Genomic DNA, 27,738 nt, shown 5'->3' with positions numbered 1-27,738 from the left:
TTGAGACAGCAGAAGCAGCATGTCCAGAGTAGAGTGACCTGGTCTGAAACCAAATTGATGATCAGAGATCAAGCCATTGGAGAAGAGGAAAGATTTCATATCCGAAGCAATGATGGATTCCATGACTTTGCTGATAATTGGGAGAAGGCTGATTGGTCTGTAGTTGCTAGGATATGTTTTTGCACCTTTTTTGTGCAAAGCGGTGATGTTGGCTGATTTCCAAGCAGATGGCAGTTGACCTTGAGCAAAAGAGAGGGTGAAGAGAACAGAGAGAGGGAGTGAAAGAGCGGAAGAACAGGATTTTAGGACCCGTGGGCTGATGCCGTCAGGTCCAGTTGCAGAATCAGAGTCGAGGGTTGACAGAAACTTTTCCACCTTGTCAGGAGGAAAAGACACGGAGTTCAGGAGCAGCTGGGTACGACTGGGTATGGTGGGTACAGAGAGGGATGGGTTTGGGACACAAGATTTAGAGGCAAACACAGAGTTGAGGCATTCAGCTTTTTCACGTGCGGAGTCAGCTGTGTAGCCGTTTGAGGTAAGGGAGGGGATGGAGGGGGAACAAACACCAGAAACAGATTTGACCAGACGCCACCAGGATTTGGAAGAGGGAGACAGATAAGAGAGTTCGGTCTTGAGAACGGAGAGATATTGTTTCCTGGCTCTCCTGAGGGTGGACACACACTTGTTTCGGGCTTTGTGAAAGGAAATGAGATTTCCTTCCGTTGGATTTGCTTTCCAGGAGACGAAGGCAAGTTGTTTCTGGGCAACAGCCTCACCACAAGATTCCGTGTACCATGGACGGGAGGAAAGGTATGACAACTGAAGACGAGATGGGATAAATCTGTGCATGAGAGAGAGAGCAATTTACTTTGGAAGAATTCCCAGGATGAGTTGATGTCAGAGGTGGTAGAGATGGGAGACCAGTCCAGATGATTGATGGCTGCTTGAAGACCGTGCCAGTTGGCCTGAGTGAAATGCCAGACTCGTCGACGCTGAGGAGGCTCCCTGAGAATGGTCAGAGAGATGTCCACTTTAACAAGGACATGATCAGATGATCCGATTGGAGCAGAAGAAGAGCAGCAGACATTTTCAGGGAAAAGCAGGCAGGCAGGATGACCTCCTTAAAACTCTCAAACAAAAAGCTGAAATTGATCAAAACACCGTCATAAGTCCGACAAATCGATACATACTCCCGCCGCGGGGCTGCTCAAGTCGCGACTCCAGAGGTACGACACGATCCCTTGATCGTCTGTGGAGTGCGAGCCGTCCAGCACCGTGGTACTGTTCGGCAGCACCAGCACCTTGTGACCTCCTGCATTTGCTGAAGGGAGCTGGTTGCTTTCTGTCGGGTACAAATAAAAACAGTGCAGCAGCGCGATAACCGCCCCCGATTCAGGACCACGTGATTCCCACCAACATTCACCAATAAACCAACCAAAAGATCGTTCAATAACCAAGAAACATCCGTTCATCGAATCTACTGTCGTTTCGCTCCTCCACGAGCCTCAATTTCAGCATACTAAATAAATAAATAATAAACAAACCAAAATTAACAAGCAAATCCAAGAGCAGCGTGGCTGTGCACCTGTAAAATAGGGAACCCACCTTCCTTCACAGTGACGGTGACCTTGTCTGTGCTGAATAACCTGTGGTCATCACGTACGGTGAGCGTGAACACGTACGAACCCGTTTTGAGACCAGATACCGTGGCAACAGCATTGTCTGCATTTTCCAGATGTACTTCTGAAGGACCACTGAGGGGGACAAAACAAAGAAAACACCTCTGGCTGCTATGATTATGTCTGACACTGTACTTATGTATACCCGTACCAAGTGTACGCAGAGCAGTAGTGATGAACACTGTGGAGTGGTATCTGGAACACGAGCTAACTACCATTTGTGGTTGAATTGTAAATTCCTCCAAAGGTCGGGCATCAAACTACTACCTATTAAAATAAAGTGCCCCCTAACTAAATAAAACAATGGACAAAGGCCAAGGTAATGTCCTAGAACCTTACCCTGTTGACAAGACCACACGGGACATGTTCATTACCAACTGCGCAAAAAATATATAAACATTCTGTCTCCGTGGTATGTGGTATGTCCCAAATCCTTTAAAAACAATTGTGTACAGCTATCCATCCTATCTGATGAACCAAGTAGGCAGGTAAATCAAATTCTCCGCTTGGAAAGCCTATCTCAACAGTGGATACCGACGGTCACTCATCAATGCCCGACATCCGTCCAAATCGTTCAGAGGGAGAAGAGCTCGACTCGAATACCGGGCCCGTGCCTGCTCAAGGTAAGTGGTCCCAATCTGGGGCACGCGATCAAGACCGGCTCAGGACATACGTTTCTTCCATTCTGCCCTCACCCACCCCCACCCACACCTCCACACGGTGTCTGCTCCTCGGAAATGTGAACTTCTTACCCACAACCACAAAGTTTCTGAAAGACATTGACACTTTTGCAGCTCATCGCAAATTGTCGGAGCTCTCATCCTCAAACCTGGTGCACTTGAACTAGCTGCTGCTCTATATTTGGTCTTCAGTAGATCCTTCACAGAGGCCAAGCTTCTCTCATGTCTGACAGCACAACTGAATTGTAGTGCGCTTACCTCTGAACTGTCTCGTCTGGGTCCAATCCTCAACAGGGGAAGGGGATCACGTCAATGAGTGGGTCATCTCTCAGACGGACGTTAAGCTGGGGACGTAGCAGTTTGTAAGCAAATCCTCGTCCAACATGTATTCGGGGACAATGACTAGGATTCAGCCTCCTTCAGCTGTTTGAAAGTCTTCTTTACACCTCGTTGCATTTATTGAAGGAAATAAATGTTCTTTTGATTTTATTTGATTTGAATGACCTCAACTCGCATCATGAATTTTGCTTCTTCCTACATCATTCCACCATGGACATTGGACATGTTACTTCATCAATGTCCATAATGGATGGACACCTTCAACCTTAAAAAGGAGGTCAGGACCATCTGATCGGACACCTTCAGCATATTTGTTTATGCTTTTTTCAGCACCCTGCTCTACTTTTCAGAATGTCAGCAATTGGTATTTAAAGTCTTCTCCTGTAATGGTTCTCACATTTCCTCCACACCCACAAGCAGCTGGTGTTGAATTGAATGGTGTTTGCTCCCACGCTCTTTCTCTATAGGCCAACACTCCTCAAGACACCACCAGGGACCAATCTTCATCTATATCTACATCAAGGACACGTCTATGCAGGAATGTTATTCACACCTCCACCAAGAAAGCTGCAACAGTATCCTTCTCTGTCAATCTTGAGAAATCAACCAATGTTCTGGTAATCTACCTGGAAGGTTTTTTCATGCAGGGAATTGTGACATTCTCATCTAGATCTTCCACGAGGACCAGCTGGCTAATCCTCCAATTTATTTCTGTGGTCAGTCTGAATATTTGGAGCTCCTTTGCCTTTAACAAGGATTGGTTAAATCATATCTCCCAACTGGCCTTCCAAAGATGGTGGCCACCTCAGAAGTTTGCACAGAGCAAAGTCCTTCCAATGCCATCCCTAGATTAGATTAGGTAGACCTTAATCCAAAGTGCAATTGAATCTAGCTCTTCCCTAAATGTTGATACTGGCAGTTGCATCTTTCCCCTCTGCTCTTGTGCATATGGTCACACACTGTTGAGTCTCAAGGAACTCCGTGTCATTGGCATCTTACAGCAGGAGGCTGAGCCTCAGGGCCTACTTCCGTGCACCACAGGAAGGGCGGTGGCTCTGCAGTCTTTAACCAGCCTTTATCAGTCTGCCGCCCACTGTCATCTCATGGCGTCTTATAATTATAGTGTACCGCCCTTGATTAAACCCAGAATAGACACATCGTTGTTGAATGTGCCACCCTTGATTAAAACCAGAATAGACACCTCATCAGTGAGTATGCCACCCTTAATCAAGCCAAGAATATACACCTCGTCGGTGAGTGGGCCACTCTTGATTAAACCAAGAATAGACACCTCATCGCTGAGTGTTCTTCACGACCAATTTCCATGAAGAGCGCCTTTTGGAAACTCAAAGGTTGGTGTTTAAGGATGGGGTGCTCCCTTGAGTTTAAGGAATGTTTTAAGGAAAAACTTCAGGAACATTTGTACATGCAACCATCTTCAAATTAAGGGTGTCCTTCAGGAAAAACTAAAGGAAATATTTAAGTAAATCCTCCAATCTTTCCTTAAGGATGCTTTATGAAACCGGGCCTGTATCATTCCTGCAATTCATGTGTGTTTGTTTGTCACGCTTACTCCTACAGTTCTGGACTGATTACATCCCGACTTTCTACATAGGATCAGCATGACCTCAATTAATGCATTGGGGTGTCTATCTTTGCCGGTGGTCTTGGTGGGGAGGGGACGCAAATTCTCTCTGTAAATGTTATCGTGTAGCGCCACTCCAGGTGGGAAAGGGTATTACAAGTCCTCACCCTTTACCATACAGTATTCCTGTCCTCACGTTTTGCAGTGCAGAGCGGTTTTGAATTACGGAGCGAGAGGTATTTTGAATTACACATTTGAATAAAGATAATAACATAACCCCGCTGGCCACTCCCATAGGGAGTGGATGCTTGTAGCACAGTATATATAAATATATCAAAAAATCTTAGGTCTTAGAACCAAACGATCTTTAAATCAATGAAGGCCAAACAAACGTTTACCGTCTTACCTAATTCTCTCCCAATGATACGATACGATGTTCTGGTCATCGGAGCTGTGGCTCCCATCCAGCGTGGTGCCGTCCACCGGGTACGTGAGCTCTTTGTCCGGCCCAGCAACTGCCTGTGGCGCCGCGTTGTTTTCTGCAACCGGTGGTTTGTTATTTGGTGCAATGTTTTCCATTGGTGCGGCATCATATCATGACAACGATCAAATCTCTACAGGAGAATGTAAATGTATTCATCGTGTCAGAGTTGCTCCCAGGTAATAACCACACACTGAGATTGCAAGTAGGGTAACCTGGTGTCAAGGAGTGTCCAAAAGACCAGATCACTTGCTACCTGCAGCTTTTGGCAGAAATTGGTAATTTGGTCAGGATGTCAGCGATGAATCGCCGACTCTTCGCGAAAGACACAGATATTTAACCTCCACCAACCACCGGCGACGGCAGCCGGGTCTTCCGGCTAAACATCCTTCCGATGGACGGTGCGCACATCAATGACTCACCCTGCATATGAAACACCAGGATGAGGTTATATAGCTGGGTCGAGGGTATCATATGCAGACCAGATAAGCAGATCACCACCTCCCTCAGATGATTAATGAGACACTTGGGCTCTTACTAACAAACTCAGAGCGAAATGCTCATAATACTGAAATGAGCAGTTTCTCAAAGCTTAGAATTCAAAATTTTCCTTTGGCCCATACAAACCTCGTGCATGTCGGTCTTGTGCCCTCGTCGCTGGGAAACCGCTGTATCTACTTTTATCATAAACAATATATGAAACACAACAACCGTCAGGGTTAGTTCCCACCTGGTTGAACCATAACCGTCACCTCCGCGGTATCGTGTTGTCCAGCAACGTCTGTGACTGTGAGCTGGAATGTGTAATCTCCTTCTTTCATCGCAGACAGTTGTACATATGGTGTCTGAACACCCTGCAACAACAAAATTAAATTAAATGTTTTATTTTTTTGTTCTTCCACGCTCAGCGTGATCCAACGCACAACGGTTCAGGCGGCTAGAGCAGCAAGAAAACTCCAAATCTAACCGCTTGGATGTGGGTCTCAACCGGCTTCGTGACTTGGGGTGCGATAAGAGCCTTTTTGGGTATGTCACCGAGTGTGCTTTGTGTGTGGAGCGACTCCCGGGACGTGACAATATTTAGAAACTTTGTGATAAAAGAAAACTAGAACAACACTTTTCGATGTCAAGATGTCGACCGATATTCCTCCGCCCACATTATTACATCATTATACATACTTGTACCAAGTTTGATTTAAATCCCTTCAGATGTTCTCAAGTTATCACATTTTTACCTAACATGACCTCTGACCTTTCACCTCTTGATGCCATAATCCAATCAGGTAATCTTTGCATCATATCTTTTACCAAGTTTGTTCAAAATCCCATCACTGGTTCACGAGTTGGTGCGGCAACATAATTTTTACTTAACATGACCTCTGACCTTTCACCTATTGACCCCAAAAGCTAATCAGTTCATCTTTTCATCATTATACATACCTGTACCAAGTTTGACTTAGATCCATTCAGCCGTTATTAAGTTATCGCGGTAACGAAATAATTGTAACTTAACATGACCTCTGATCTTTGACCTCTTGACCACAAAATCAAATCAGTTTATCTTTGCATCATAATATATAATTATACCAAGTTTGGTGAAAATCCCATGACTAGTTCACAGGTTAGCTCGGTAACAATTTTTACCTGATGGAACATTTGACCTTTGACCTCTTGCTCCCAAAATCAAATGCGTTAATCTTTACATCATGATACATATCTGTATCAACTTTGAATTAGATCCCTTTAACCATTCTCAAGTTATAGATGTATTGCAGACTTTGACCTTTGACCTCTTGACCCCAAAATCTAATCGGTTAATCTTGCCTCATTATACATACCTGTGCCAAGTTTGACTAAGATCCCTTCAGCCATTCTCAAGTTAATGCGACAATGAAAACCTATCACGGACGGACGGACGGACGGACATCCTGAAAACATAATGCCTCCGGCGACTTTATCCGCGGATGCATAACACAGAAATCTCTCTACTTCAAACAAATGTTCCTTTCAAAAGTGGAAACTATGTAACCACAAATAACTCAAGTCCAATATACACAGCAACATCTTACCTGCATATCCAAAACTTTACTCTTGGTCTTGAGTGACAGTGCCCATTCAAATGACACGATGCCGTGATCATCTGAACTCTGGTTCCCATTGAGAATGATCGCGTTCTGCGGAAGCGTAATCTCCTGGTTAGGCCCGGCGTTTGCCGTCGGTGGGTAATCGACCGCTTTGCTAACCGTGACATTGGCGGTGGTGGAATTGCTCATGCCATCGGAATCCACAACGGTCAGCCTGAAACACCGGCACAGCGAAACTTCTTAAGAGACGTCCGTGTCGGTCACGTTCTTCATTTCGGCCAATTTCACCGCAGCGTCACGTCATCCGACGCTTCTACCTGCAGCTTTGTTTTCTATATCTACACACCTGAATGTATAGTTTCCAGGCACGAGGTTTGAGAGGTGCAAAGTCGAGGTATCTGCAAAGGCCTTGTTCCCAAGAAGTGGACCTTTGATCTTCTCCCAGTTGTAGCTTACAACATGGTCGTCATCATAGCTCTCTACATGCGAGAATCATGCACCAACATGTCTCGGTCAAAGAATGCAGCCGATCAAGACTCAAACAATGGAAATATCCAACTACCATACTTCCTGAAGTGCTGCCCAAGTAAACTTCTGGCAATAAATAAACAAAGGCCTGCTGAGAGAGCCTATTTTGAGTAAAAAATACTTCAATAAATGAATTATAAATGGAATTAAAAACAAAATTGGAAACAAATGCTCAAAATACACAAATCATCAAATATCAAAACCACTCGATTCCACGAACGTAAAGAAGGTATTTCGGGCAGGGCGAAGCCCCTGCATCTCACATGACCTTACCTTTCCCATCGATATATGCGGACGAGTTGGGTAACGAGAGCTCCTGCGTTTCTGGAGTAGCGATGGCTACGGGAGGCTGATTCACTCGGGGAACTGGAGGAATACACAGGGAATGATGTATGGGCGAAGAGCATAGGAAGTTTATCAATGCAATGGAAGGAACAGTAAAATCGTTTCAAGAGAACAATGCAACGCCGTGTGTTGTCAGTGTCATGTGCGTGGGCAAAATGTGGTCTGAGAGGCTTATCAAGATCAGGCAAAAGGCAGAGGGCCTTTACTCAATGGCTTATTTACTTCAAAGATCGAGCTCAGATAAATAAGCACAAAAGTCGGGACAAAAGGGAGCAAAGAGAGCGGGAGGGGGGAGCAGATGAGATTTAAAACAAACAAAAAAACCCAACAATGATGGATCCAAAACAGGCACAATAAATAACAATGGTTGTGTAAGAGGTATGTATCTACCTTCAAACAACTAGCCTTCTCTTCCTGAAAGGCAAATGCGACCAAAGGCAGCCATGTCCTCAGATCATTACACAAAGCCCACAGCAGGTGTGGTTCCTCTCTCGGGAGAGCCAGAAAACACCACCTTTCCAACCTCAAGATTTAACTTTCAAACTTGTCTCCCTCCTCTAAAACCTGGTGGCACCTTCTTAACCAGGTCTGTCACTGCAATTTGCTCCCCCTCCATTCCTGCCCCCCCTCCCCCTCAATTCAAATGGCACCACAGCCGACTCCACTCGTGAGAAGGCCGAATGTCTCAATTCTGTGTTTGCTTTTAAATGTTGCGTCCCCAACCCTCTGACTCTGCAACTGGACCGGACATCATCAGTTCATGTTCCAAAATCTTGCTCCGCTGCTTTTGCACTTCCTCTCTCTGCTCTTTTTGCCATGCCTTTCGCTATATGTCATCTTCCATCTGCTTAGAAATCAGCCAACATCATTGCATTACATAACTAGAGCAATGCGACTGTGTCGCCAATATGCCTCCACGTAGTCCCTACCCGTGACAATGGGTATATGCCCTCGTTCACTGTCCTAAATATAAACAAGTTTGGTTTAAATCCCTTGAACTGTTTTCAAGTTTCACATTTTTACCACATTACAGGTTTCACATCGATCGGTGAAGTGTTTTTGGAGAAGGGATTTTTTTTTTAATATATCAGTTTTCAAGCTAATATGGCTGCCAGACTACATGACATACTACATCAAAAATGAAAACTCTGCATATGTATGGGTAGGGGATAAACGTTTGTGAAGTTTCGTGTTGATCGGATAAGGTTCGTTTTCTATCCAAGATGGCTGCCAAACCACGTGACCTACGACATCATCATTTTCAAATTATAGGCAACAATGGTGTTAGATAATATTTGTAAAATTTTGCAACGATAGGTTAAGCGGTTTCAGAGATATAATTATTTTATATTTCCCTTCAATCCAATATGGCTGCCACACCATGTGACCAAAGATGTCATAAATTAAATATTTCAATAAAAAATGGGTCAGAGATCATGTGCATGCAATTTCAGATTTTTAGGATAAGGCATTCAATCAAAACATTTATGGCTGGTATACCACTTCACCGATGATGTCATCATTATCATGCTTTCGTCCCCAGTGGAAGTACTTGACAATGTGCCAAGTTTAAATTTTTCCCATTCAGCGGTTTCCGAGAAATATTTTTAAAATTATTTGCGTTTAATCCTATAAGGCTGCCATACCACGTGACCTATGACGTCACAATTATCATAAAAAAACATTCTGCGTGGTATCGCTCCTACCCTGAAAGTTTTGTCTCAATCGGACATATGGTTGCTGAGAAAAACGAGGTTTAGCCCGTACGGACGACCCAAAAACATGAAGTTTTTCCTTGGCAAATGTAAACGTTTATTGCTGACAAGACCTTAATCCGCAGTTTGGTGGTGTACTGCTCTCCCCTTTGGACTGCTATCTTGGCGCACACCTTGTTACCATGCAAACCAAGACCTATAAATCATTGGAATCTCCCACGATGAAGCTGAGACTCTGTGCCTTATAACCCTCATCGCAGACAGGTTGGTGGCCTCTCTGTGTTCAACTACCTCCTTTCCGGTTTTGCATACTCTGTCCTTTCAAATGCACTCCCTCTCCCCTCCCACAGGCTTCTGAAAAGCACACACGTTCTGCCATGAACGCTCTTCTGGGGAAACTCCCAAAGTCCAGGTTCATTGCTCACCTCCACGCATTGGTTCCTCTTTCCCCTCATCTGTAGAAAGCAACGTCCTCAGCCTGTTCAATCATTCTTCCCTCCAAGAGATTACCCACACCCAACCTACCCTCCTTCCAAAATGTTACTCCTCTTCTTCTTCCGTTGTGGTATGTTCTGTGTTCTAGCTCTTCCACGAACCTCAAGTTTGTACATAAACATTAATATGAGGGGGAAAAAATGATACAAATGTCAAATGCATTATTTTCACACCCTTTTCTCTGCAAGTTTTGTGGGAATACCAGAATGACATGCGTCTGTGAAGCATTTCACTTTTGCTCGAAATACCTGTTCAGCACCCATGTACAAACAAACCAACCCGGCACACCTGGTTTAACGGTGACGTTCACAAAAGCCTCCCCACGTTTGTTGTCTCCAGACACGGCGACTCTGAACTGGTAGATTCCAACTGAAAGCTACAGACGGCAGGTGAACAGTGGCACGGGACAAGGTACAAATTGTCACACAGATATTGGGCTCGAGATGAAACGTTCGTTAAGGTTTATTAGTATTATCGGTGAAAGTAATTAGTGGAACCTGCAAAAAGGATCAACACTTTGGCCGTTTCGGAAGGGAACGATCGGAAAAGTGAGAGTTTGCATCGTGAGTGTGTACGAGTGTGTACGAGCATGCATGAGCACGTACGAGCGTGTAAGATAATGGGAATTTCACAATCATAATCACACTCGTAACTATGACGTCATTAATCATTATAAGCAGTTCTGAAGAAAGTCCAAAAATGGCGATGGTACCTTTGTCAGTTTGAGACTTTGTAGATGGTTGTTGTTCTCCATCTCACCCTTAAACCCCAGCGGACCGTCCATCAGCTTCCACTCGTACATGTACGCCGAGGCTATTATGGGGACGATAGGAACAAAAAGGACCACGTCACCATCACCCTTGGAAGCCGCACCACTTACTACGTACCCAAATACAAATGCACACCCGTTTAAACACCCCGCACCCTACCCGAACACGACCATACACCCGTAAACTCCACACGCTACCCGAACACGAACACAAACACAAACACGTTTAAACGCCCCACACTCTGCCCCGTACCCAAATACAAACACACGTATAAACACCCTGAACCCTGCCCTGTACCACATATCCAAATACAAATACAAACACACGTATAAACATCCTGGACTACACCCTGTACCACATATCCCAATACAAACACAAATATAAACACCCTGCACCCTACCCTGTACCACATATCCCAATACAAACACAAATATAAACACCCTGCACCCTACCCTGTACCACGCACCCAAACAAATATACTCGTTGTGTTATACCAAATGTCTCGTGTTCACGCGTTAGGGGAGACAGGGTACGGCTCGCTGACCGAGAAAAGGTAACCGTGCGTTTAAAACCATCCACAAGGACTTCTTACCTTTGTCCAGCTCTGGAATGGTGAACGCGTTGAGTTCCACCTCGTTCTTTGGGAGAGTGAGAACGACATTCTCCCCTGCCGAGACCACCAGCTCTTGTGCATGCACCGTGGGCACTTCAACAACAAGGTCAAACCATCGATGCATCATTTGGATGGCATTTCATTCATCAAGGCGACATTCACACAACAAGCAAAAAGGAAAAGGAATTTATGGAAAACAAAACAAATATATTTGGGGCAGAGGGTGCAATAGTTCTGTTCTTTCTTTTGGTATCGACAAACAGTACACTTCAGGAGAAACTACACTTTGTTTATTACTCACTGGTCTCAGCGAGACATAACCCATGACGCGAGACCCTCCCATGACGTGAGCCCCCTAAAGTGATGCCAGACCCCCCGTGACGCCAGACCCCTCGTGACGCCAGACTCCCCGTGACGCCAGACTCCCCGTGACGCCAGACCCCCCGTGACGCCAGACCCCCCGGTGACGCCAGACCCTCCGTGACGCCAGACCCCCCGTGACGCCAGACTCCCCGTGACGCCAGACTCCCCGTGACGCCAGACTCCCCGTGACGCCAGACTCCCCGTGACGCCAGACCCCCCGTGACGCCAGACCCCCCGTGACGCCAGACTCCCCGTGACGCCAGACCCCCCGTGGCGCCAGACTCCCCGTGACGCCAGACTCTCTGTGACTATTTAGTTCCCTTTTGAATGTGCCAGGGTGCTGTGCGGTGCCTCAGCCATACCTGCGAGTGTGCTGATCAGGGCACTGGGTGATGACATGACGAGGCTCCCTCGTGCTTCCAACGAGCCATTCAGCACCTTCCCACCATGAATCACACTGTGGTTGTCATTACCGCCAGCCACGTTAACTGGCATGTGATCCATAACCTGCTGAAAATATGAAGAATGGCGTACAACAGCCTTTGGTTCACCATTTATTGAAGCCATTATAAAGGAAGTACCGCTCCCACAAATGATTTGGTGCGATGTGCAGGCCCCAACTGCCATCCAAGCTTCCGTTTGTTAGCTTATTGCTCCAGGTAACTGTTCCACAAGGCCAGAACAGGATAAACAATGAACGTGTGAAATCAAAGAAGAAAAATGACAATATTACCTTCACCAACCCTCCACTAACCTTACCACCCTCCACTAACTAACCTTACTCTCCTCTTCTTCACTCTCAGGCTATATATGAGCCCTGACCTATCACTGTCTATTGCGTTGAAATACTCTTCTGCACTTATTTTTTCGATACCCTTCATTATCTTAAACATCTCTATCATATCCCCTCATAATCACCTCCTTTCTAATGTCGAAAGTCCTGTCTCCTTCTGCCGAGAAACACCAATTCCTTTGCTCCCGAAATGAATCCCACTGCCTCTTAAATGCAAAACCTTCCTCCCTTCACGATTCTTCAAGACATCGTCTGACATTTATCGCTCTGCTTATAATTTATATTCCATTTCCAAATCTTGGGAAAAATCACAGAAAACAAAACCTCAAAACCCCTTTGCCTTCAGCCACTTGCCAAATATCCTGAATCTATTTTTGAAATCCTCCAAGTAAACGGTCCCTCTATAAATTTCTCCGAGGTGTACCACAATCGTCTTCCTGCTGTGACCCGATACGATGTCATTTAACCTTCCTTCATATCCCTTCCTCATTCAACCTTCCTTCATCAATGTCCCTAACTCATGTAACCTTCCTTCATCAATGTCCCCAACTCATGTAACCTTCCTTCATCAATGTCCCCAACTCATGTAACCTTCCTTCATCAATGTCCCTAACTCATGTGACCTTCCTGCATCAATGTCCCTAACTCATGTAACCTTCCTTCATCAATGTCCCTAACTCATGTAACCTTCCTTCATCAATGTCCCTAACTCATGTAACCTTCCTTCATCAATGTCCCTAACTCATGTGACCTTCCTGCATCAATGTCCCTAACTCATGTAACCTTCCTTCATCAATGTCCCTAACTCATGTAACCTTCCTTCATCAATGTCCCTAACTCATGTGACCTTCCTGCATCAATGTCCCTAACTCATGTAACCTTCCTTCATCAATGTCCCTAACTCATGTAACCTTCCTTCATCAATGTCCCCAACTCATGTAACCTTCCTTCATCAATGTCCCTAACTCATGTGACCTTCCTTCATCAATGTCCCCAACTCATGTAACCTTCCTTCATCAATGTCCCCAACTCATGTAACCTTCCTTCATCAATGTCCCTAACTCATGTGACCTTCCTGCATCAATGTCCCTAACTCATGTAACCTTCCTTCATCAATGTCCCTAACTCATGTAACCTTCCTTCATCAATGTCCCTAACTCATGTGACCTTCCTGCATCAATGTCCCTAACTCATGTAACCTTCCTTCATCAATGTCCCTAACTCATGTAACCTTCCTTCATCAATGTCCCCAACTCATGTAACCTTCCTTCATCAATGTCCCTAACTCATGTAACCTTCCTTCATCAATGTCCCCAACTCATGTAACCTTCCTTCATCAATGTCCCCAACTCATGTAACCTTCCTTCATCAATGTCCCTAACTCATGTGACCTTCCTGCATCAATGTCCCTAACTCATGTAACCTTCCTTCATCAATGTCCCCAACTCATTTTAAACTTCCTTCAATGTCCCCACCTCCTTTAACCTTTCTTCAATGAGGCCCAACTCCTTAAACCTTCCTTCAATGTCCCTAACTCCTGCTCCATCAAAACTGCACACATCTCTATGTCTACGATCCTTCCTGCAGAATGAAAAAACTACATATTTAATCGTTTAATTGTCAATGTAATCGTTTAATCGTTGTCAATAGCCTGGTGTTGGCTTAGCCTTAGCGGTTAGGGTGCCGGCTTGGGATACCTTGGATCCTGGGTTCGAATCCCGGTCGATCGCTGAATTAACGCCAGGGGGGTTGACTCAGCCTGTCATCCTTCCGAGGTCGGCAAATTGAGTACCAGCTTGCTGGGATGAATGATCATGGTGTGTACCCCGATTTAGAATAGGTACACCATATCCCTGCGCATCGTAAGAGGCGACCAAGGGTTGGTGTCAGGAAGGGCATCCGGCCATAAAAAACATTGCCTCAAACAGGGAACCATGATTGTCATGGGGCCCGCAAGGCTATCCTCGCTCTAGCGGGGAAAATGCCCTTAAAACGATCATTCATTCATTGTCAACAAAAACTCCCTGGCTTCGTTCCTACCTATCTCTTTTGCTGCACCTTCACCACTGCCTGCACTCGCTACCCCTCACCACTACCCGCCATCACTACCCCCTCACCACTGTCTGCCCTCACTACCCACTCACCACTGCCTGCACTCGCTACCCCTCACCACTACCTGCCATCACTACTCCCTCAACCCTGCCTACTCTCGCTACCCCTCACCAATGTCACCTCACCTCACCAATGCCTGCCCTCAAATTACATACACATGATGATTTTAGGTGTTGAGAGGTAGTGAAAGGCGGTGTAGAGGGAATCCTGACACAGTTTAAAGCTATTTATTCACAGTTAACATGCTGTTTGTTCAAAGAGGAAATAACCCTTGGGGAGGACGATATTATTTGTATTAATATTGTTTTGTAATAACATTAATATTATGCTATTGTCATAAGTGTTGTTATTACCTCTGCCACCAAAGGTGGATGGAGGTTAGGTTTTCACCTCTGTCTGTACGTTTGTCTGTTTCTTTGTTTGTTTGTGAACAAAATATCTCAAAAGGTTGTGGACGGATTCGGACGAAATTTGGCAGAGATGTAGCATATGAGACAAGGACGAAATGATTAGATTTTGGTGAAGATCCGGATTCGGCTATTAGAATTTTTAAAGTGATTCTTCACCATTGGGAGATCGGGCCAAAAACTATACATAGCAGGATATCTCAAAAAGTTATCGATGGATTTGGACGAAACTTGTTGAACAGGTTGTGTGTGTCAAGGAAGAATCGATTCAATTTTGGCGAAGATCCGGATCCGGATCCAGCTAGTAGAATTTTTAAAGCGATTCTTCACTATTGAGTGATATGGCCAACCAGGCGGTGGTATGCTCTCTACTGAGTGCCGTTCTAGTTACTTTTGTAATGAGAAGCAACTTTGGAATAACGTCACGAAAAATGCCTTGGAAAAACTCCACGGACGCAGCAGAAATGGTCGTGGTAGTAACCCTTCTGGGGTATATAGACCACAGTAGATCTTTGCTCATATGGGTTCGTCAACGCGATAAACATAGTTTGCCTCATGGATGTCCGGATTCCTCAAAATTTCTTTCATTTTGGTGTTAAACAGCATTAGCGACTATTTAAAAAGGTCATCATACGTATTTGTGGTTAATATTTTTACTTCTGGTATGGGCCGTTGCTCACACGAAACGCCGCAATAAGCTATTTATTCACGTTTAACACTGCGTTTGTTCAAGGAGGAAAATTCCCTTGGGGAGGGGGGGTATTATTAATATTAATATTTGATTTGTAATAACATTAATATTATGCTATTATCACGAGTGTTGTTATTACCTTTGTTATTGGAAGCCGCCTTGGAAAAACGGCATAATAAAACTGGCGTGGGGGAAGGAGGAGGTAAATCGCTACAAACTCCATCGTATGACGTCAGTACTGCTGTTAAATTTGATTGAGATTGGATAAATAACAATCGAATGTATCATGGTCCAAAAAAAATCAGTCAAACAGAGACACCAAATTGCGTATTTTAGTATAATTTCTGATTTCTCTCTTCTCTCCTCTTATCTCTCTCTCGAAAAAAAACAAAACAAAAAAAAGCAGCGGGTAGGATATCATAATCGGCTCAGTCTGTCTATCCGTCCATCACGCTATCTCCTAAACGGTTGTGCAGAATTTCACCAAACTCAGTCGTCATGCTCATCACATGGCATGAAAATGCGAGAGCAGAATCATTTTTGACCCTGCCCCCTTTGGTATTTGACCTTTTCTGCTCTTGTACGCAAGAAGGAGCAAGAGCAGAAAAGGACAAAGACCAAAAAATGCAATTACAGGCACATTTTAAATGAAACCTTGTATTTTGCCCCCCCCCCCCCTCCCCTGCGCACCACCCAGTTAATACACCAAGTCGCTTGGGTCACAGGGGTCAAAACGGGAAACTTTTTTGAAACTCAAAATTTTATATCGCGTCATTCCTGGTGGAACATTTTGCCATCTGTCATCTTTGCTTTAGCTGGGAAATGTGGAGATTTGCAATGATGCGCCATCGATTTCGCTCTAATTTTACTCTTCATTCATTCCCTTTCTGGTTGTGCTACACTTGTTGCACCGCTACCCCACTGTGAGTTCAACCTTGCTTTACCATGAGCCTCACTGTTGGAGGAAAAAAAAAAAGGAAATAAAATACGAATCAATCACAACCCGTAGCATGTTTCACTACAGATGCTTGTGCTTACCTGCACATTGCTGCCATTAACTGGCACATTGACTTCATTGGTTATGCTTGGTGCTTGGGAATCTGCAAACTGAACCTCCGATGAAGTGTTCATATTTCTCGCCATTCTGTCCGTTTTGAGCATGGTGCGCTCCTTCGGCCAGTCTATATTATAATACATCCGATCAGCCACAATGGCCACCTTAGAGGCTTGTTCCGCCGGCATGAAGTGGCAATCAGTAACTTGGTGACATCGCGTGACATAACACAGCCCCCCATTCATCCAGGCTACGTTACAGGCCGAGCGTAGGCAGCACTCCTCCTGGCATCGTTCCCACGTATGCGCATCCTCCAAGACCAGGGTACTATCGTGTGATGTATTCAACAAGGCCACACCCAAATGCTGCTCATGGATTTGACACAGAGGTGTACCATGGCCTGAAAAGGGTTAAAAAGAGAAGAAAACCCAGTTTAATCACTCATTCCTCTCAAATATTCAGTGCTTAATGTACATCACTAATGTAGGCTTTTCACTGTCAGTAAAGCTCTTCAGGGTGGGGTTAGAGTTCCTGGGATTGCACATCCCTTCATTTGGGCGGTGTATAAATGGTGTGTTCAGTGCCGAACATAATAAGAATAACCCGATGTACATACATGAAGCAAAAACATGCATATAGTTTATTAGCATATATAATACATTGTGGTTATATACCTGGGATCATTCAGATCTCACTGGCCCATGTACGAACAGCCAGGCCTAAGGCTTGCCGATCTATGCTGCTTCATTTGGGGTGGAGTCAGGCTAGCTGAAAACTAAAGCATGTTTAATATGTGATATTTTCCAAATTTAAAAAGGGTATAACTCCAAGAAAATTGGCGGAACGCCCCAAAACACAAAGTTGTTGTGTAACTTATCCCAATAGAGCCATGCACCAAGTTTCAGTTGAATATGTTGAAAGGTAAGGATAAAGTGTAGAGAACCACACGTTATGCGGCAGACAGACAGACGGACGGAGAGCAAACTTATAGTCCCCTCGGGTGGTGGACTCATAAAAACCTGCATGTATGCACACCTATACATACAGGTACCAACACAAATATCCATATGCAAATAGTCACACAAACATACACACACAAACCCAAAACCACATGTATCCACTAACATACAACCACATGCATCCACAAGCTGGGGTTCTTAACCTGGGGTATCCATAGCCCTTGGGGGTATGGGGACCAAAATCTGGGGGTATGGGACTCGTAATAAATTATAATAATAAATTGTAATAAATCCAATGAAATATCAACTTTAAATATATAATAAATATATATTTAAATATAAATCTACAAATCCAAAACAAATTATATTTGTATAATTATACAGGGTCCGTCAGGGAGGTGTGACGGTTTTCAGAAAACTCGTACACAGTTATTTTTAGTCTAATTTCAATTTTTATTTTTTTTAAAGACTACATATATAATGCCATGTAATACACTGTAACAAAGACATTTTAAAAATGTAATTCATGTTTGAAAAATGACATCATCTAAATGGCGGCCGTTCTTGTCCAAGCATTCTTGCAGACGCGCGGAAAAGTTCCAGCATTTCTCAGCACAGCAGCATCCCTCAGCAATTCCAGCATTCTTTCTGCGAACGTAAACCGCCGTACGAAATCATTCTGCCGCAGTTCTTGAACCACCATGATTTTGTACGCGTGATAATGAAGGTCCAAGTGCAAAATTCGACGAACTGATCTGTCTGACATCCGTAGAGCGCGAGCGTGCTGTACCGCTGACCGACGAGGGCTGGCCTCCACAGCTTGTCGAACCCTTTCGATGTTTTCCGGGGTCCTAACGGTTCGATCACCTCCCCGAGCTGCTCCCGGCCTCACAGATCCAGTTGTCCTGATGTTTTTTTACCCACTTCAATATTGTGTTTCGAGACGGAACGGCGCCACGTCGACCAACATTGAAGTGAGTACGAAATCTGCGCTGTGTAAGCACCACCGAACTACCCGTTTGAATAAACGTCTCAACAACAAAGACACGATGTTCAATCGTCCACAGCTCCATGGCTACTGAAATGGCGCCTAACAACGAGTAACCAACAGCCATCACGCATGCGCTAGACCCCCCACTTGCATTGTTATACCCAATTCAAACATGAATTACATTTTTTAAATGTCTTTGTTACAGTGTATTAAATGGCATTATATATGTAGTGTTTAAAAATAAATAAATTGAAATTCGACTAAAAATAACTGTGTACGAGTTTTCTGAAAATCGTCACACCTCCCAGCCGGACCCTGTATTTCAAACAAATATTAATTCAATTTTCTAATAAAATTCACATTTCTAATAAAATGCACGAAAACAGCAGCAACAATCTCACTAGATTAGTAAAACGGCTTGCATAAAACTTGCATGTTTTCGTTTAGTTTAGTTTGCTTTGTTTCTTTGTTAACAACCAAATAAATAAATAGGGATAAAATCCTAATGATTTCTTTCCTGTTCTGTTCCTAATTATCCATATGTAAAACTAAGCTATTGAGATATTTTGAAGTCACACTGGAACCTAATGGGACTGGTAATCAGGCGCGGATCCCCGAACTTGGCCCATTTTCTGGGTAATAAGTGACCAATTTTCATCCCCCAAAAATAGGCAATTCAAGTAAAAACACCCCTCAGAATGCACCACAGAACACCTAGAAATCAAAAAAATTATAGGGGGACATGCCCCCAGTCCCCCCTAGCTATGCGCACCTTCAGTGCGCCTTGGTCAGTCAACAGTCTGGCGAAGAGGGCATGGGGACATCGTGGGCAATCCGTTGGGGGTCTTGACAGGGAAAAAGGTTAAGAACACCCGCTAGTGACTAACACCTAACCACACACACAAATTAACACATAACCACACACACAAATTAACACATAACCACACACACAAATTAACACATAACCACACACACAAATTAACACATAACCACACACACAAATTAACACATACCCACACACACAAATTAACACATAACCACACACACAAATTAACACATAACCACACACACAAATTAACACATAACCACACACACAAATTAACACATAACCACACACACAAATTAACACATAACCACACACACAAATTAACACATAACCACACACACAAATTAACACATAACCACACACACAAATTAACACATAACCACACACACAAATTAACACATAACCACACACACAAATTAACACATAACCACACACACAAATTAACACATAACCACACACACAAATTAACACATAACCACACACACAAATTAACACATAACCACACACACAAATTAACACATAACCACACACACAAATTAACACATAACCACATACACAAATTAACACATAACCACACACACAAATTAACACATAACCACACACACAAATTAACACATAACCACACACACAAATTAACACATAACCACATACACAAATTAACGCATAACCACACACACAAATTAACACCTAACCACACACACAAATTAACACATAACCACACACACAAATTAACACATAACCACACACACAAATTAACACATAACCACACACACAAATTAACACATAACCACACACACAAATTAACACATAACCACATACACAAATTAACACATAACCACACACACAAATTAACACATAACCACACACACAAATTAACACATAACCACACACACAAATTAACACATAACCACACACACAAATTAACACATAACCACACACACAAATTAACACATAACCACACACAAATTAACACATAACCACACACACAAATTAACACATAACCACACACACAAATTAACACATAACCACATACACAAATTAACACATAACCACACACACACTCACACACACATTAACACACAACCACACCCATACACACACACACACACACACACACACACACACACACACACACACACACACACACACACACACACACACACACACACACGAGATTTGAGAAACAGCCGATCATCGATATCACATACCGTGTCCGTTTTGTTAATACATTTTCTCTCCTCATCTTCCATCCTCATTTACTTTGTTTCGTTTTACCCTCGTTAGTCCCATCCGTCACCTCACGGTATCACAAATACTCGTACAGCAGTGCCAAGTGAGGAAGCGGTTCAGCAGAGTCATTTCAATCCCTAATCCATGTGCATTCTCATTTTGGTTTAAAATATCGGATACATTATGATCAAATGGACTTATTCAATAATTTTATAAAAAACCTCTTTATTTATTATAACAAGTTCAGGTATTGAGAGGGGATGGAAGGGGTAATAACAGGTTGCAGGTACAGTATTTGTATTTTGTGATGTGGGAAGAGAATAAACATTATTATATAATTACTTTTTATTTAAACTATTAAAATCATCATCACTACGCACGACTCCTCTTACCACGACCACTACTACTACTACTTTACAAACCCCAACTAGAACGGCACTCGGTAGAGAGAGCACAAACCTCCGCCAGGCTGAAAAGGTTACGCTTTATATCCCACTGATAGGTCAGATCTGGATCTGGACCTGAAACAAAATATAATCGCTTGTTCTTGTCACACACACAACCTACCTCTCCACCAAGTTTCGTCCAAATCAATCGACAACTTTTTGAGATGTCGTGCTATATATCATTTGTTTGCTTTATCTCTCGATAGTGAAGAATCACTTTAAAAATTCTCGGACCCAGATCTGAATCTTCACCAAAATCTAATCATTTCGTCCTTGTCACACACCCAACCTGTCCACAAAATTTTGTCCAAATCCATCCACAACTTTGAGATATACTGTTCACAAACAAACAGTAAAACAAACAAACAGACAAACAAACAGACAGACAGACAAACAGATAAGCAAACAAACAGATAAACAAACAAACAGATAAACAAACAAACAGACAGACAGACAAACCGATAAGCAAACAAACAGATAAACAAACAAACAGATAAACAAACAAACAGACAGACAAACAAACAGACAGACAAACAAACGAGCAAACAAACAAACAGATAAACAAACAAACAGACAAACAAACAGTAAAACAAACAAACAGACAAACAAACAGACAAACAGATAAGCAAACAAACAGATAAACAAACAAACAGACAAACAAACATAAAAACAAACATAAAAACAAACAAACAGACAAACAAACATACAAAAGGAGAAACAAAAGAACAAACAGACAAACAAACAAACAATCGAACAAACAGACAGACCAACAAACAGACAGACAAACAAACAAAAGGAGAAACAAAAGAACAAACAAACAAACACACAGATAAACAAACAGATAGACAAACAAACAGACACACAAACAAAAGAACAAACAGACAAACAAAAGGACAAACAGACCAACAAAAGGACAAACAAACAGACAAACAGACAGACAAACAGATAAACAGATAGACAAACAGACAAACAAATAGACAGACAAACAAATGGACACACAAACAAACAGACACCAGACAGAGGTGAAAACATAACCTCCATCCACTTTAGGTGGTGGAGGTAATTATTCCCAACTTCTTGTGGCGTTGGCCCGGGCCAAAGTCTTTTTTGATATGACATTTTGGCCAAAGTCTTTTTTGATATGACATTTTGACCAAAGTCTTTTTTGATATGACATTTTGGCCAAAGTCTTTTATGAAATGACATTTTGACCAAAGTCTTTTTTGATATGACATTTTGGCCAAAGTCTTTTATGAAATGACATTTGGCCAAAGTCTTTTATGATATGACATTTTGGCCAAAGTCTTTTATGATATGACATTTTGGCCAAAGTCTTTTATGAAATGACATTTGGCCAAAGTCTTTTATGATATGACATTTTGGCCAAAGTCTTTTATGATATGACATTTTGACCAAAGTCTTTTATGATATGACATTTTGACCAAAGTCTTTTATGATATGACATTTTGACCAAAGTCTTTTATGATATGACATTTGGCCAAAGTCTTTTATGATATGACATTTCGGTCAAAGTCTTTCATGATATGACATTTGACCAAAGATTTTATGATTTGACATTTTGACCAAAGTCTTTTATATGACATTTGGCCAAAGTCTTTTATGATATGACATTTTGGCCAAAGTCTTTTATGATATGACATTTTGGCCAAAGTCTTTTATGATATGACATTTGGCCAAAGTCTTTTATGATTTGACATTTTGACCAAAGTCTTTTATGATATGACATTTGGCCAAAGTCTTTTATGACATGACATTTGGCCAAAGTCGTTTATGATATGACATTTTGACCAAAGTCTTTTATGATTTGACATTTTGACCAAAGTCTTTTATGATATGACATTTGGCCAAAGTCTTTTATGACATGACATTTGGCCAAAGTCGTTTATGATATGACATTTTGACCAAAGTCGTTTATGATATGACATTTTGACCAAAGTCTTTTATGATATGACATTTTGACCAAAGTCTTTTACGATATGACATTTTGACCAAAGTCTTTTATGATATGACATTTTGGCCAAAGTCTTTTATGATTCAACATTTTCACAAAAGTCTTTTATGATTCGACTGACTAGGCCTGACGCTTAACTGAACGTGATTTGTGCAGGAATTTGTAGTTTCTTCAGGGTGCAGGTGATAACTAACCTACTCTTCGCGAAAGACACCATGCAATCTTTGACATCCTTAAGCTAATACGAGCAGATGGCACACCCGGCTCAACATCCGTCCGTGGGACAGCGTACTTTGCAATGCAGCACCCTACCTGTGAAGCACCGATTTGACCGTTTATAGACGGGTTGAGAATCAAACCCAAGTTAGACAGCTCACAGCTCCTTCCTTCTGCTCCTTCTGCACCAATATTTCTTAAAGACCCTGATAAATTTCACAATCCCGAATCTCATAACCCAACATAATGTGCATACCTGTGATTGATATATGGAACATGTACCTGGTGCAAAGAGTGACAGCATGACGACGATGACGGAGAATTCCAAGATAAACAGGCCTGATCTCACCAAACGATCCATTGGAATTCTGAGGTTCTGCTGAGACCTCACCACCGCTCGTTAACGGTTTCTTCTAAACCTGCAACGAGAAGCGTCGGTTTGGAATTGTGTGCATGCGTAAACCTGAGGATACCCGTGGGTGTCCCCGCGTGGTACGCCATCCCGAGGCGATTGCCGGACGGAGATGTGCGACCAAGAATAACTAGGGAGGAGCAGGAGCAACAACACCTGAGGGAAGAGAAAACAGCGAGGCCAACAACTCTGCAACGAGAGAGTATCAATGTGTTTCTTTGTGGGAGATGTCAACGGCGTTGAGAGTTTTCGATTCCACAACTTCTAGGAGCGAGAGGGCTGAGAAGATTCTGTGGAATCTAAAGTGCTCCAACCTCACATCCGTTTCTCCTAGATTCTGTGGAATCGAAAGCTCTCATACTGGAATCTCCCATCAAGACCGAAGCACCATCAAGACCGAAGCACCATCAAGACCGAAGCACCACCAAGACCGAAGCACCATCATCAAGACCGAAGCATCAAGACCTGGTACTCTCAACTCGCAAGCTTGACTGTGAGCCTGTTGGGCAGAGCAGTCCTCCATCGAGCTACGGACATAGGCCTTGTCGGCTGTGAAAAGCTTGGATGTATCGAGGAAAGGTTTTGCATGCCAGACGACACCCGGCCTGCGGAGGGCTTTGGTAGCCACCCTTGATAGATGGCCTACTCAAGAGAGATCACGGCCAATAGCTGCAAACAATGCAACAATCGTATCTCCTCTCTCAGTGAAAGTTGGAGTTCCCAAGACTTGAGGATGGACAGGAACATGCGATCCCCAAGACTAGTAACAAGTCCAAATAAAGATTAACGAGTCACTACAAGTCTCTTGAACTTCTAGGCCTCTCCCTCAGCCATGACATTTGCTGGGCTGACCTCATAGCAAAGACGGCCTCCAAACCCAGCTGGAGATTGGCCATCATCCATCAATCCAAGTATTTCTTTGGAAAACTGGAACAGTAGAGCGCAAACCTCCGTCAGGCAGAACAGTCTAAGCTTGGAAGCCCAATGATAGGCCGGATCTGGATCCAGACCTGAACCAAAATCTAATCGGCTTGTTCCTGCCACCTACCCAACTCATCCACCAAGTGTTGTCATAATCCGTCCACAAGTTTTTTCAGATATCGTGCTCACAGACAAAACAAGCAAACAGGGATGAATGCGTAACCTCCGTCCACCTTCTGTGGCGCAGGTAGTCAGAGCTACTCTCAGTCCTCAAGGCTTCTTCGTAGCTCAATGGAGTAGTGCTTCCGCTACGGGCTGACGCTCCAGCGTCCCATCCGTCTCTCCTGGATTCTGTGTGATCTGAAGTTCTCAATATTATTGGAATCGCCCATTAGCATCTATTCTCTCACATTTCTCCCTCTGCTCTCTCTGCTCTCTCAGTCCTCAAGGCTTCTTCGTAGCTCAATGGAGTAGTGCTTCCGCTACGGGCTGACGCTCCAGCGTCCCATCCGTCTCTCCTGGATTCTGTGTAATCTGAAGTTCTCAATATTATTGGAATCACCCATTAGCATCTATTCTCTCACATTTCTCCCTCTGCTCTCTCAGTCCTCAAGGCTTCTTCGTAGCTCAATGGAGTAATGCTTCCGCTCCGGGCTGACGCTCCAGCACCCCATCCGTCTCTCCTGGATTCTGTGTAATCTGAAGTTCTCAATATTATTGGAATTTCCCATTAGCATCTATTCTCTCACATTTCTCACTCTGCTCTCTCAGTCCTCAAGGCTTCTTCGTAGCTAAATGGAGTAGTGCTTCCGCTCCGGGCTGACGCTCCAGCGTCCCATCCGTCTCTCCTGGATACTGTGTGATCTGAAGTTCTCAATATTATTGGAATCACCTATTGGCATCTATTCTCTCACATTTCTCCCTCTGCTCTCTCAGTCCTCAAGGCTTCTTCATAGCTCAATGGAGTAGTGCTTCCGCTACGGGCTGACGCTCCAGCATCCCATCCGTCTCTCCTGGATTCTGTGTAATCTGAAGTTCTCAATATTATTGGAATTTCCCATTAGCATCTATTCTCTCACATTTCTTCCTCTGCTCTCCCAGTCCTCAAGGCTTCTTCGTAGCTCAATGGAGTAGTGCTTCTGCTACAGGCTGACGCTCCAGCGTCCCATCCGTCTCTCCTGGATTCTGTGTGATCTAAAGTTCTCAATATTATTGGAATTTCCCATTAGCATCTATTCTCTCACATTTCTCCCTCTGCTCTCTCAGTCCTCAAGGCTTCTTCGTAGCTCAATGGAGTAGTGCTTCCGCTCCGGGCTGACGCTCCAGCGTCCCATCCGTCTCTCCTGGATACTGTGTGATCTGAAGTTCTCAATATTATTGGAATGTCCCATTAGCATCTATTCTCTCACATTTCTCCCTCTGCTCCCTCAGTCCTCCAACTCTCCACAGGAATTCTAGGATCGACAGCTTCGTCCAGAAACCCCTGCGTGGTTAAACCTCCTAAATCCAAGGTATCCCAGTGGTTAGGGTTGGGGGTTGGTTTGAAGTTTGAAGTTCCAGAGAGAATTAAGATACATTTACCCAAATTGAAGGACGTATTCCAGGTGTCAGAACGGCACGTGATCTTTTACAGGTGAGCCGACAGGTAATGAGCTTGCGCGGACCCGTGCAGTCACCTGGTCTGTCTCACGTCGCAACACTTTCACCAAACTCCAGGATACCTCAGGAACTCCTTACTTCAGGAGCTCGTCATAATCCCTCAACAGCAGCAGGAAATGTTTGGGGTTACTCGCATGGACACGTGACTCGCGATTCTGTGGTGACCCCCGATTCTGTGGGTGACCCCCATCCTCCCCCGACGTTTATTTTGTCGCCACTGCCAAGATGAAGAAGAAACCTGGTTTGTGGAGACTTTTACGAGCATGAATTCAAGGTTGTTTTTGCTAGAGGAGGTCGAACAGTGCTTCTAAATGTATACACCGCCCTGGACGCAGTTACAATCGCGTCACTTGTGGTTAATAATTGGGTGGCGGGAAGGCCGATGATAGGTCACAAACCGTCGCTGGTCCCCGTTTAACAACTGGAAACACACGAACCAAGCAGAATACGTGACGTACAGCACAGGTGAGGGACGTGGAAACGTGTACCTGGTTCTCGGTGACGGAGAAAAGGAGTGCACTTCCAGCGAAACCCCCGGACCACTGCGACCCTTCTTGCCACGACGCAAGATGTTCAACTGCTTCCCCGTCCTGGGTGTGAACCTCCACGATCGCAGGAAACCGAAACGCGTTAATGGAGCGGACTTGGGAGACGTCGCACTATGCGTGTGAAAACACTGTTCGCATGACGTCAGCACGTCACGTCGCACGGACACCATCCGCGAGTGAGGTCGACCCGTTTCGTGTCGTTTCCAGGAGAGCGTTTCATCTTTCATGCTCTGGCCTTTGGGAGGTCGATCTGGCATCGGCTGACTCGTCGTATTAGGGGTGGATGTATATTGCAGACCTTTCATTGATGATGAGGAAGATGTGGGGATGGGGAGGCTGTAGGAGAAGAAGATATGGGGAGGCTGGAGGAGAAGAAGATATGGGGAGGCTGGAGGAGAAGAGGATATGGGGAGGCAGGAGGAGAAGAAGATATGGGGAGGCTGGAGGAGAAGAAGATATGGGGAGGGTGGAGGAGAAGAAGATATGGGGAGGCTGGAGGAGAAGAAGATACGGGGAGGCTGGAGGAGAAGAAGATACGGGGAGGCTGGAGGAGAAGAAGATATGTGGAGCCTGGAGGAGAAGAGGATATGGGGAGGCTGGAGGAGAAGAAGATATGGGGAGACTGGAGGAGAAGAGGATATGGGGAGGCAGGAGGAGAAGAAGATATGGGGAGGCTGGAGGAGAAGAAGATATGGGGAGGCTGGAGGAGAAGAAGATATGGGGAGGCTGGAGGAGAGGAAGATATGTGGAGTGTGGAGGAGAAGAAGATATGGGGAGGCTGGAGGAGAAGAAGATATGGGGAGACTGGAGGAGAAGAGGATATG

The 27,738-nt window shown here is 44.0% G+C and overlaps 1 protein-coding gene across 2 annotated transcripts in view; it reads right to left on the bottom strand.

Annotated features, from left to right (window-relative positions):
* The window catches only part of KIAA0319L (KIAA0319 like), a 42,034-nt gene extending 14,982 nt beyond the window's left edge, over positions 1 to 27,052 (bottom strand). Inside the window, exons 1-14 of one of the 2 annotated variants that reach the window (XM_068117000.2) lie at positions 26,855 to 27,052; positions 23,657 to 23,793; positions 16,719 to 17,134; positions 12,040 to 12,187; positions 11,294 to 11,407; positions 10,644 to 10,744; positions 10,220 to 10,307; positions 7,650 to 7,742; positions 7,195 to 7,327; positions 6,834 to 7,062; positions 5,495 to 5,618; positions 4,690 to 4,822; positions 1,606 to 1,754; positions 1,191 to 1,342 (exon numbers count right to left, since the gene is read on the bottom strand). In XM_068117000.2, the coding sequence (XP_067973101.2) occupies positions 1,191 to 1,342; positions 1,606 to 1,754; positions 4,690 to 4,822; positions 5,495 to 5,618; positions 6,834 to 7,062; positions 7,195 to 7,327; positions 7,650 to 7,742; positions 10,220 to 10,307; positions 10,644 to 10,744; positions 11,294 to 11,407; positions 12,040 to 12,187; positions 16,719 to 17,134; positions 23,657 to 23,735 (1,959 nt within the window). In that variant the 5' untranslated portion in view covers positions 23,736 to 23,793; positions 26,855 to 27,052. The remainder of the gene's footprint in view (positions 1 to 1,190; positions 1,343 to 1,605; positions 1,755 to 4,689; positions 4,823 to 5,494; positions 5,619 to 6,833; positions 7,063 to 7,194; positions 7,328 to 7,649; positions 7,743 to 10,219; positions 10,308 to 10,643; positions 10,745 to 11,293; positions 11,408 to 12,039; positions 12,188 to 16,718; positions 17,135 to 23,656; positions 23,794 to 26,854) is intronic. The other variant, XM_068117003.2, reaches the window with a different exon arrangement.
* Positions 27,053 to 27,738: the final 686 nt, after the last annotated feature.

This window comes from Myxine glutinosa, chromosome 5 (assembly GCF_964187855.1).
Source record: "Myxine glutinosa chromosome 5, kmMyxGlut1.1, whole genome shotgun sequence".
Taxonomy (NCBI): domain Eukaryota; kingdom Metazoa; phylum Chordata; class Myxini; order Myxiniformes; family Myxinidae; genus Myxine; species Myxine glutinosa.
This window is presented reverse-complemented; position numbering and strand designations above follow the sequence as displayed.